A 12,132-nucleotide genomic window follows, 5' to 3' on the forward strand; every position below is an offset into this window, starting at 1 on the left:
ACCCACCCGTGATCTGAAATTACCTTACCAACTGCTAACAACTTTGAATTTCAAATGAAAGTTTAAGTAGAAAGCTTACGGAATTTGTCAAAAGGATAATTTTATGTTTCCAGAGTTAATTCTTTATGTAGACATATGATCAGTTTATTCTCAGATTGATGGCTATCAATAAGGTTTGTTTCATTGAGTAGCAAAAATTTGAATATTTAAAAAATAAGTTTTTCCTATTTCACTTGAATTATGTATTATAATACTTAACCACCATTTCCTGCCAAAAGATCCTACAGCATGATTGAAAATAGATAGTGGATCTTTTTGTTTCTGCAACCTCCATATGAATGTGAAGTGAGTGATTCATCATTTCTCAATGCCTACCAGTGCTTTATACACTGTGGCAACTCCATTTTATCTCTTCACTCTTAGTTCTTTCTCATCTACTTAGTTTCCCAAATTATAAAGAGGCAGTTTTGCTTTCTATAATATGGTTCTTGAGACTCCAGATGAAAATGTGCTATTGTCCTTATCCTATCAGATCCCCCCAGCTTTTCACTTTTTTCTTAAACCTCTTACATTCGATCTTTTTTTTTATATTTGAGAGAAGGGCCAGTGAAGCTGTTTCTGAATAGTAACACAGGGAAGACCTTGAATTCTATCATTTATTAGTTTTTACTGGCATGGATGAGAATTTAATATATATTAAATAGTTTTTTCCAAGTAACTTTTTCAGCTTACTCCAAAGTTACAATTAAGCTGTTAAATAGGAATTAATCACCAAAATCAGAGGTGTCACAAAGACATTAATATTTCTGTGCTAGTGTAAGACACCATGGGCCATGAGGAAAATGAGAAGCTGGTTTGTGAGATAGGAACTGGTCAGAAGGATTTTCTGAAGCAGATGTTAGATATATTGTGACTCTGAGTGTATAATCAAACCATTATATGAATCAAAGGTTAAGGATGTAATCTCTTGATTGCGCTAATACAATAGCTTCCTAGTTCCTTGAGTTGTTTCATTTTGCAGGTATTTTAAAATGTAAACAGCTAAGAATGATAAAAAATTATAAAAACAAAGAAACACTTAAGTATTTACCAGTTAATAGCAGTACACTGTTCCAGTTAACCATTTTATTACCATGTTGGTGCTTGAAAGTTATGGAAACTGGCATGTTTTTAATACAAATGTTAATTTATTGATCAAGCACCTGAGTGCTTATTTTAGGGTGAGCCTTCTGGTATTTTAAAAAAGTAGAATTGTGATTAATCATTTAACACTATATTTTGTGCAAATGCTTATGCTGTTGGCAGAGATGCATTGTGTTTTGTTTTTGTAATTGATTGGAGTGACAGTTTAACAGTGCATGTACCTCAGAACTTAAAGTCATGTGGATACAGGGCTGCAGCTTATAGACATTTAGGTTGTAGAATTATGCAGGGGTGCCCAGCCCACAGGCAGAAGTGGAAGTGAAATTGAGCTCATGCTGAACTGCTCAAACCTTAAAGAAGAGGCACTTTTTAAAATAAAAACTGTTGCTTGTTCTAAGTGGTTCTCAGAGAGCAGCACGTTTTTTAAATTTGTCAAGAGGAGGTGCCTTTTTAAAATTCTTCAGTTCAGAGAGGGTGCCTCTGTGCAGTTTGCACAAAGGCACCCTATGGAGCTAGCTGTGGCCCTGTATGGATGCTTTTGAAAGATACTTAACGTGCATACTGGATCATATTTGCTATAAAATATGCAGTGGTTGATTTATAAATAGTAAAAAAACAAAGGACTTTTAACTTGCATGTAAAGAAATTTGTTTTTATTTTTTACTTTTATGTTAACCATTCAAAAACTCTTACTTTAAATTCCTTGTGACAGATCATGATGACACCGAACATGCAAGGTATTATCATGGCGATAGGTAAATCCAGGAATGTATATGACAGGTGTGGCCCTGAAGCAGGGTTCTTTAAGGTACAATTAACATTTTCAATTAATTTTTTTTATTTTTTTTAATTCTTAAACTATTTTATTTTCTTGAATTAAATTTGATTTCCTATATAGTTTCTCTTTTCCTGCCTTAGCCATGGCTACCTGATGATCTGAGGGTTTCTTTTATACATGAATCTAGGACTGATTCTTTCTGTTTGTTTGTTTTTGGTAACCCAGATAATTTAACAACAACAAAAAAGGCATTTTACTTGGGTTACCCTAATAATGCACCTCTGGTTTATTAGCAGAAATTTCAACTGTGTTTTTATTCTAAGGGAATAAAAGGAATTAAGCAAAAATAGGAACTGAGTAACTGCTTCCGGTATTGTTTATTTTCTTCTCATTTGTAATACTCTTAGCAGGGTTATTTACCTCATTACCTGGGTTTTGTTGTCTCCCGGCTTCAAAGAATGAAGAGATGAAAAATAAAATGAGCAGCAGGCAAAGTTTATTAGAGTGTAACGAAGTAACAATAGTAGGAAAGCTCTCTTTACAGGAAGGAGGCATTTGAAGGTCAATACCCAGGACTGTATGTAGGCAAGGGTCTTTGTTTTTTAAGGTTTTGGTCCTTCTGTTCCTTCTCAGGCCGTACCCTTACTGGCTTGATAACTCTAGGTGCTGGGTTGTCCATTCCTTATTGGCTCGACTCCATTGTGTGAGGCGTCAGACTGTGGGCCTACTGTCTCTCGTAGAACATAAGTTGAATGGTTTACTTTTTTTAGTTCGGTATTTTGAGTGTCAAATTCCTGAGGGAAACCTGAGGGGGAGTAGGTGGTATCTGTTACATTCTTAAGAGGAACCTTACATAAGCCCGAGAGGGTTCGCTGTGGTCAGAAGCTCCCAGCGTTGTTCCAAAATAGGTGTTTTCCCCAGGTTCTAACCATCCCCCTCTGCCTATTTTATCCTGTTCTCCCTATCATAATCCTATTAGTCAGTATTCTAATATTTTTTTTCTAAATTTCACTATCATTTGATATTAAACTGCTTTCTTCATTTGGTTGTTTTAAAAATTATTTGTTCATTTATTTTTGTTTCTTACTCACGTTTTCTTCAGCTTTAATTTTTGATGTCCTTGTCATTTCAAGACATTGAGTCCATCAAGCAGTTGCATTATTCCGTGACCACATCTTTTTTTCCCTCTAATATCAGATCTTTATGGTGTTTTGATTACAGTATTACTGGTTTTATTTTTTTGAAAGATGAAAACACTGTATGTTTTGTCATTTTATTTTGATTTACCAAAAATTTCAAGTTTTTTTCACTTTTTGCCCTTTTTTGTGTTTTTTTCTAAAAGTAACAGCAGTTTGCTACAAGAAGCTGTATGCTCCCTTATTTGACCTTAAAAATCTAAAATTTTCCCTTAATTTTCTATACTCTTCCCTCATCCACCTCAGTCTCCAAAAAGTTGCTTATTTTCACTATTTCTTTCATTCTATTGTACAAAAAAAAAGGCCTTGTGCATAGTAGCTTTATATCAATAAACACTTTTGAGCTTGTTAGGATTAGAGTGACCAGCCATCTTGGTGTACCCAGGGCTAAGGAGTTTTCTGGAATATAGGATTTTAAATGCTAAACCACAGACTGGTCCCAGGGTGAGTTGATCACTCTATTAAGATCTATAAGAAAGGTTGAAAACTGCTGCTATTGAAAAAAAAAAAAAAATCAAAACTTTGTGTTTAAAAATTCACCTTTATTTTCAGGTAGTCGTATTTTCTTTGCTTAAAATGTGCTGAATGTATGTCTTCTAAAGTTTTTATCTATTTCTCATGGGAAAATCATCTGTCATTTACAGTAACATTGTCATTTTTTGGTCAAGTTGGGTAGGTATCTTTATGTTGAGTTGTAAATCTCACTGCTTTTAGTTTAATACCTGCACATATTTTAAAGAGCCAGCTAATTATATACACTACAAACAACAGTCACACTGCACCGTTACTCCCACCATGGTAACAGCTTCCAGTTATTTTATCTACTACTTTTGGCATGAATTCCATGTCTTTAAGAAAACATACATGCTTGTATTTCTGTGATTCTTAGTTTACACGTTTCCTGTTGAATTTCTTATTTATAGGATATGAACAGTGCGCTCTCCTCACACATACAGACACGCGCGCGTGTGCGTGTAAAATTTCGTCATTTTGACTAAATCAGAACGCTCAGTTTCTATTATTATTTCTGTGTATGATACTCAGGATTGAACTAAGCCATAAACATTATTACTTTTACTTTTTTTGTTTCCCTTCAGCTTTCATTTTCTTTGGAGTTGTTTTAGTTTTTGTTTTGCTTAGTTTTCCATATGTGTTACTGATGTACTTTAAACTCTCCACCAGTTGTTTAAATCTCCTTGTATTCTGTTGTCAGTTTTAACTTCTCAGGAGCTTCAGTTTATTCTGGAATAGACTTCTTCTGGAATAGACTTACAGAATAATAGACTTAATAGAAGAAGTCGGTTTTAGAAGTCTATTCCAGAGCTTTGTAAACTGCTTTAGTGACTGCATTGATTTTCCTTTTCCCCCAGTATATAACTGATATCTTGGGATCTGTATTCACCATTACCCTGGGGATGCCCTTTACATCTTGTCATTTATGTATTTTCTATATTTCATATATTTCTCTTTTTCGGTTTTCCCTTCTGATTTTTGAGGCAGCAGTAAATCTCTCAAGTTTATATCCAAGTGTATTTATTTTCATCTATCTGTAATTAAGGGATATATATGTGTGTGTGTGTGTGATCTTATGTAAACATTAATCAGTTGATAAATAATGTGTATTTTTGGTATAGGTAAAATGATTAGGTTTTTGAAAATTCTAGCTGGTAGTATATAATTTTAGAAAATTTGTCACGTAAATAACAAAAGTAATATGTACACAATGCAGTCTATTCAGTAATATAAACGTGTCTAAAATAAAACTAATAATGGCAGTCTCTGCCACTGCCCTGTGTAGCCACTGTTATCACTGTGTAACCTTTCTGATTTGTTCCCTTTTGTTTATACAAACTTGCATATAGAGGGAAATTTCTTTTCATTTTTAAATTTTACTATGAACATTATTTTGTAATTCATAGAACTCAAATATATTGTGGTCATTCTTTTTTTATAGTGAGTATTAAAGTGAAGACAATATATCTACCATATTATCTTTACTATCTACATTTGATATGCCATTATATATACATATATATATATATATATATATATATATATATATATATATATGTATATATATATACTTTCACTTATTATATATTACCCTTTTTATGGACATAAGTCATGTTGTTTCCCAGCCTTCCATTTCTGTGTAAGCTAGTTTATGGTACCTTTAGTTTATGGTACCATTTTTCATAAAGAAGTTTTAAAAACACTGTGCTTTCAAATCTTTCTGCTTCTTTCTGGATTCTGGAGTTTCGTTGCTATATAAAAAGCCTTCTTTCACCCAAAGTATAAGTTTTCTGCAATAGTTTCTTAAAGCATTTTTCTTAATAAATTTTTATTTTATGAATTCAGATGTACACACTATTTACAGTTAACTCTGTAACATTTTTTTTTTTTTTTCAACGTTTTTTATTTATTTTTGGGACAGAGAGAAACAGAGCATGAACGGGGGAGGGGCAGAGAGAGAGGGAGACACAGCATCGGAAACAGGCTCCAGGCTCCGAGCCATCAGCCCAGAGCCTGACGCGGGGCTCGAACTCACGGACCGCAAGATCGTGACCTGGCTGAAGTCGGACGCTTAACCGACTGCGCCACCCAGGCGCCCCTAACTCTGTAACATTTTATTTGGGTTTTCTACATTCTCTATTAAAATTTTTTATTATATTTTTCTTTTTTGTGCTAGCTTCATCACGTTTGATTTTATGCTTATGTTAGTTTTAATTTCTATTTTTTTTTTGTACTCTGGTGTAGTTTACATAGTAATTGTCTGTTCCATAAGAGTAAGTTAGAACTTGAAAAACATAGGAGCCTAGCCCCTTTTTTTGGTAGTAGATTTTTTGATAATTTTTTTGGTTCCTTCCACAGTGATTGGCCTGTTAAAATGCTCTGTTTTCTTGGCAGTTGATTCTAATCATTATCAACATTCAGTATTAATTCACAAAATGTGTATGTAGCACAGCACTAACATATGATCACTGCTTCTGTCTTTTTCCCTAAATTAGATGTAGTATATTTTTAAATCTTATTTTTTTAATGCTTAGTTTATTATCGATGAGGAAAAAGGTGTATATGTCTCTATATCTATATATATATATTCTGTAACATTACCAAAAAAAATATTTATTGGGTTTATTTTATATTAAGCTTTTTGGCCATGAGAAGTTTTTCAACTCTGTGCCTTGTTCTATATAAGGACTTATTTATGTATTGTGATTATATCAATTTTAAATGTTACATATGTTTGCTAGTGGTAAAACCATATGATGAAATGTTTTTTACTGATAAAAAGATAATTTGGTGAATAAAACTTCTGTCTGGGTAATTGAACTTGTTAAGGTTTAACCTCTTAATTAAGAAGAGTAACCAGCTCAGTCAGTCATGGTTACTGTGTCAACCACAGATCCTTCCCCATGGGAGTCTGCCCCCCTATAAACACATAATATAAGAGTTAATAGGCAGGCAGACCTGGAAGAATAAAATGAGGAAAGATGCTTACCTGGGTTCTTTTCCTTAAATGGACTTTGTTATGATTAGTTTCCACTGTTAATAGAAAATCCCCGAATATAGTGGTTTAAAGAGAGGCATTTTTGTCATGTAAAAATGAAATTCAGAGAAAGGCAGTACAAGACTGCTATGATGAGCAAATATGAAAGCCAGAAGGAAAATATTCACACAGTACTTGTTGCTTGTATGTGTATGTGTACAGTGGGTGCAGTGGGTGGGTCATATCATAATTATAATCAAGGGATTTATATGCTTTTTTTTCATTTATTTTGAAAGACATTAAAATTTTTTTGCCTTTTTTTTTTTTTTTTTGGCCTGTATCTATTTCAGTGTCCTAAAGATTTTAATGAAGTACTAACACTTCTGTATTAATGAAACTTTTTTCTTTTAAGTTATTTTATGGCTTCATAACAGTTGTTCCTCGTTGACATAATTTTATCAGTTCTTTTTATTTTTGAAATGCCTGTTATTATTACCCCTTTGTTTACTCAAAGATATAAGAATATATTTATTATCACAACATAAAACATGCCAAAAAGTACAGCTCATGAGTGTGCAGCTTAGTGAATTTCCACAGAGAGGACATGTCTGGGTAACTACCAGTCAGCCCTAGAACATTATAGTACTTCAGAAGCTACTTTTGTTTCTCATTCCTATCACCGCTACTTTCTCCCACTACCCAAAAGCAGACATTATCAGGACTTGTAACAACATAAGCAAGTGTACTTAATACACTTGGAATCTTGTAGTACAGTTCCTTTTTCGTCTGGCTGCTTTTATTTAAGAACGTGTTTGGAGCTTTAGCTATGTTACTGACTGTAGTTTATTGATCTCATGGTATCCCACTGTATGCCAGTACTGTAAGTTTTTTACATCCTGTTGATGGGCATATTCAAGATGTATTTATTATCTGCTTATATCAAGGTTTTGTCTTAAATCTAATGTATGTAGCTGGAAAAATGATGGACTGAGTTTCTGCCTTACCAGAGCTTATCTTTTACTGGGGAAGCCAACACTAGTTAGAATTTTAATCAGTATGATGAGGGAGTGGTTTAACTTGGAAAACATACAATGGGAAAACAGAGCTGGTATCTAGAGGGGGCTTCTTCGAGAAGTACCTCCAAATAGTCCAAAACATAACATTTTGACTAAGGCATCTTTTTTGCACTGACTTGAAATACCATCTTTATTACGTGTTAATACATAATAATCCACTGATGTATTTTTCTGTTTTTGAACACTACACGTATGTACATTATGGGTCATTTATAATATATTTTGATGTTTTGTAGGAAAAACACTTTGTTGTTTTTGTTTTTTCATAAATGAAAAGTTTGGCAAGTCTCTCTTTTTTTGGATGATTTTAGAATCACTTGCCACCTCTGTCCCCAAATCCTTTCAGAATTTGATTGCACTTGCATTATGTTTATGATGAATTTAGGGTGAGATGGATAAATAACTTTTTTTTTACTATTTTCAGTCTTCCCAAAAAGAAACGTGGTATGCCTCTTCATTTTTAGTCTTCTGTTATGTCATTTAGTAAGGTTTTCTAATTTTACTTTAGTAATGGTCTTATACCTTTCTTGTTTATTCCTAGATGCATAAAAAATGTTTGTTTTTATGAATTGAATCACTTACCCTACTTTTTCTATCAATTTATTGGTATGATAGGTAATGGGAGAGCTAGTTAATTTTGTTTATATTGTATCTAGTTACCTTATTGGACTCTTCATGTTTTTTACTAATAAATTTTTACTTGAGAGTCTTATAATTATTTCAGTATACTCTCTCCCAATAATTATCTTATTATTGGGATAATTTTCATATACTTTTTATTTCATCACTGTTTTTATTTTGCTGACCAGACTTTTCACAATATAGTTAAATACTAAAATAATGGTAGTAAGCTTCTTTGCCTACTTTGTGATTTTAATGGAAGTGTCTCTAGTGTTTTGTTTTCAAGTATGATGTGTAGTATTGGTTTTTTTATAGATTTCCCTTTACAAATTAAAGACATTTTCTTAAATTCATAGTTGAGACTTTCTTCTAAACTGGTTGGTATTGGAATTTAGAAATATTCTAATGCATCTGTTTGAGATGTGAACAGATTTTTCTGTAATTAACCCTTGGAATGTAAAGATTTTAACATTTACCATCCCCTCTTTTTTAACCATTGTAAACACTTTTTATATATTCTTTTTATACACAGTGTAGTTTATCAAAAATGGATGAGTGTTGGCATCTGTGTTTATAGATAAATTGATCTATAGTTTTTTAAAATATTTTTTAATACTTTATATTCATATTATTCTGGTCTTGTGTAATCATTAAGGAGACTTTGCCCTTTTCTCGGGCTTTGGAAGACTTTAGATAGAGACATCATTTGGTTCTTGAAGATATGACATAACAGCACATCTCTAAAACGGTGTGAACCTGATTATTGCATACAGATCTTGGGCAACTATTTCAGTTTTTCTCCAGTTTTACTGTGTCTCTTCAAGAACTTGGTACTTTTTCTACCTTTTAAAGCAATTCTGGCCATTTCTATTTTCCTAGATGATTATCTGTTTAATCAAAAACTTGTAGTTTATTGGCATACAGCTATATGTATTATTTTTAAATAAATTTTAAAGCTTTTTTTTTTGTATTTTTGATATTGTCACCTTTTTAATATCTGGTGTTGAATTTTCTCCCATACCTTGATATTTCATCCATATTTTTGGAAAGAAAAGCTTTTGACTATTTCTTATCTAATTGCCACATTATTTTATTTCTTCTATCTTACTTTAATTTCTTCCCCCAGCCCCGCCATCCCCCAGCCTCTTGAAATGTGTTTTTTCTATAGTGGTTAAGTTGGAATTTTCCTTTGACTAGTAGTCTGGCTATGTCCAATAGTTTTTGATATCTTATGATCCCAATTATTAATATAATTTTGAATCCTTTGGCCCAAGAATAATTTGAGACTATCTTTTTACTTCCTAAGAGTTTAGTTTGGGAGTTGTCCTTTTTTTAAAATTTTTTTTTAAATGTTTTATTTATTTTTGAGAGACACAGAGACAGAGACAGAGACAGTGCAAGCAGGGGAGGGGCAGAGAGCTGGGGAGACACAGAATCTGAAGCAGGCTCCAGGCTCCAACTGTCAACACAGACCCAAAGGCAGGGCTCTAACCCACAAACTGTGAGATCATGACCTGAGCCGAAGCAGAATGCTCAACCGACTGAGCCACCCAGGTGCCCCGGGAGTTGTCTTTATTTTTAATTCCTATTTGTATTGCATTGTGGTCAAATACTATAGCCTATATGATTATAATCCCCTGGGATTTGAAGTAGGTTTTCTTCAATTTTTTGGTACATTGTCAGTTTTTTAAAAAGGAGTCTATAAATATATAATTTATACACACACACACACATATTCTCTCTCTAAAGTCACCTAACCTTATTTCACAGATAAGTGCATTAAGACTTGGAGAACTTTGTGACTTTTTTTATGTCACAATTAATAAATGGTATACCTAGCTTTTGAACCTTAGTCTAACTGATTTTCCCTTAGATCTTACTGCCTTGAGAATATATTGTATATTTGGTATCTTCTGATGTATGTATATAGTTACATCAAAATAAAGTTTATAAAAATTATACATTTAGAATATTTTATAATATGATTTAGAAAGGTAGAAAAAGTCTAGGTAGAAATTATTTCGTCTTTGGAACTGAAGATTTCAAAAGACAGAACTAGTCTCATTGAAGGGTCATCTGTAGATAGATGGGAAACAAACAAGAAAGGACATTATACATGTAGAGAACCTAAGAAACAAGGGCATGTGTGCATCTGTGGGGAAACCAGCCTGACCTAGGTTGAGAGAAGTCTTTGTTCAAGAGTCATAGGAAATAAGACCAAATAGGTAACTTTGGACCTGATTAGTAGGACCATGTTAAAGGTCTGGTGAAAGATAATTTTAAAAATTATTTACAAAGCAGTTCCATCACCTAATGACCAGTATTAACATTTCATTTTGTATTTGTGTAGTGGTTTCATTGCAGTATCTGTGGTAATTAATTACCTGCACAGGCAGCCAAAGTATGGAAAGGACAAACGTTAATTCTAGGGGAGTATTTCGAGGCAGTAGTGTGAATAAAATTGAACAACTCAGCAGTGTTAACTTTACTTATAATGATATGGAGAAGAACTCTGCTAAATATACCGGCATGGAACATCTGTTGAAAATTTGAAGAATTAAATATGATTGTGGTATATTTTAGACATCAGAAAACCTTTTTAGAAGGCAGTTCATAAATAAACAAAAATAATTGATAATTATAAAAAATAATTTGTGCTGGTAAACAGTGTTTTATGTGTTTGAAAAATTACTTGTAGAAATTTAAATGTACCTTACTACGTCTTCTGGATTCAACATCTATAGATTATAACTTTGGCATTTACTTATGAAAATTGGGATAATCTTAAATAGAACATCAAGAGATAAACATAATCTTAAAATAAAAGGGGAATATGTATTCCACCTCACTAATAGAAATCTCTTTGCTCTCTATGAAAAAAATACAGCCTCTATTTTGAACATATGTAAAAATATACATAACCATTTAGTATTATAACTCCTTATCTCTAAACCAACAATATTACTTTAAGAGACTCAATATACAGATTTCTTTTATTTTGGTCATACTAATTTTGACCTGAAATGTTTGAATATTCAAAGAACTTTTAATAGTCCATGACAGTCATTGTCTGAGCACCATGATAAGAAAGAGCAGTTACTAATGGTTTTGTTTTACATTTATTCTCAAAATCAGTACAGTTTGGTTAGTAAATGAACATGTGCCCCTTTTTTCATATTGGGAAAATGGGGAGATTTTAGAGTTCTAAGTGAAGCTTCTGTGTGCTAGTTAGGTATACAGTGAAGTAAGCCTTAATAATCTTACATGTTAAAATATATTTTCATGGCTATTTTTAACCACAACAGCAAGACTTTAACATAGCTTATATAACCAAAAAAAGCACAATGTATTTTAGCCATAAAATAATAATTCTTTTTATAATGCTAAACATATAGAAAAGACTTATTATTGCCTTCCCTTTAGTGAAATATAAGAATGACTAGAATATTTCATTTATTTTTATTTTTTTTTTCTTTTACTTATTTTTTTATTTATATATGAAATTTATTGTCAAATTGGTTTCCATAAAACACCCAGTGCTCATCCCAAAAGGTGCCCTCTTCAGTACCCATCACCCACCCTCTCCTCCCTCCCACCCCCCATCAACCCTTAGTTTGTTCTCAGTTCTCAACAGTCTCTTATGCTTTGGCTCTCTCCCATTCTAACCTCTTTTTTTTTTTTTTTTTTTTTTTTTTTGTTCCCCTCCCCCATGGGTTTCTCTTAAGTTTCTCAGGATCCACATAAGAGTGAAACCATATGGTATCTGTCTTTCTCTGTATGGCTTATTTCACTTAGCATCACACTCTCCAGTTCCATCCACGTTGCTAC

General features: G+C 32.6%; 1 protein-coding gene across 4 annotated transcripts in view; it reads left to right on the forward strand.

Moving 5' to 3' along the window:
- USP25 (ubiquitin specific peptidase 25) overlaps positions 1 to 12,132 on the forward strand; it is a 161,128-nt gene that overhangs the window by 124,706 nt on the left and 24,290 nt on the right. For 2 of the 4 annotated variants that reach the window (XM_086675759.1, XM_086675761.1), the window contains one exon: positions 1,856 to 1,951. The exons of the other annotated variants lie outside the window; for them this stretch is intronic. In XM_086675759.1, coding sequence (XP_086531885.1) covers positions 1,856 to 1,951 — 96 coding nt within the window. The remainder of the gene's footprint in view (positions 1 to 1,855; positions 1,952 to 12,132) is intronic. 4 annotated transcript variants of the gene reach the window in all.

Source organism: Puma concolor, chromosome C2 (genome assembly GCF_028749965.1).
Source record: "Puma concolor isolate L17-30 chromosome C2, mPumCon1.1.hap2, whole genome shotgun sequence".
Lineage (NCBI taxonomy): Eukaryota > Metazoa > Chordata > Mammalia > Carnivora > Felidae > Puma > Puma concolor.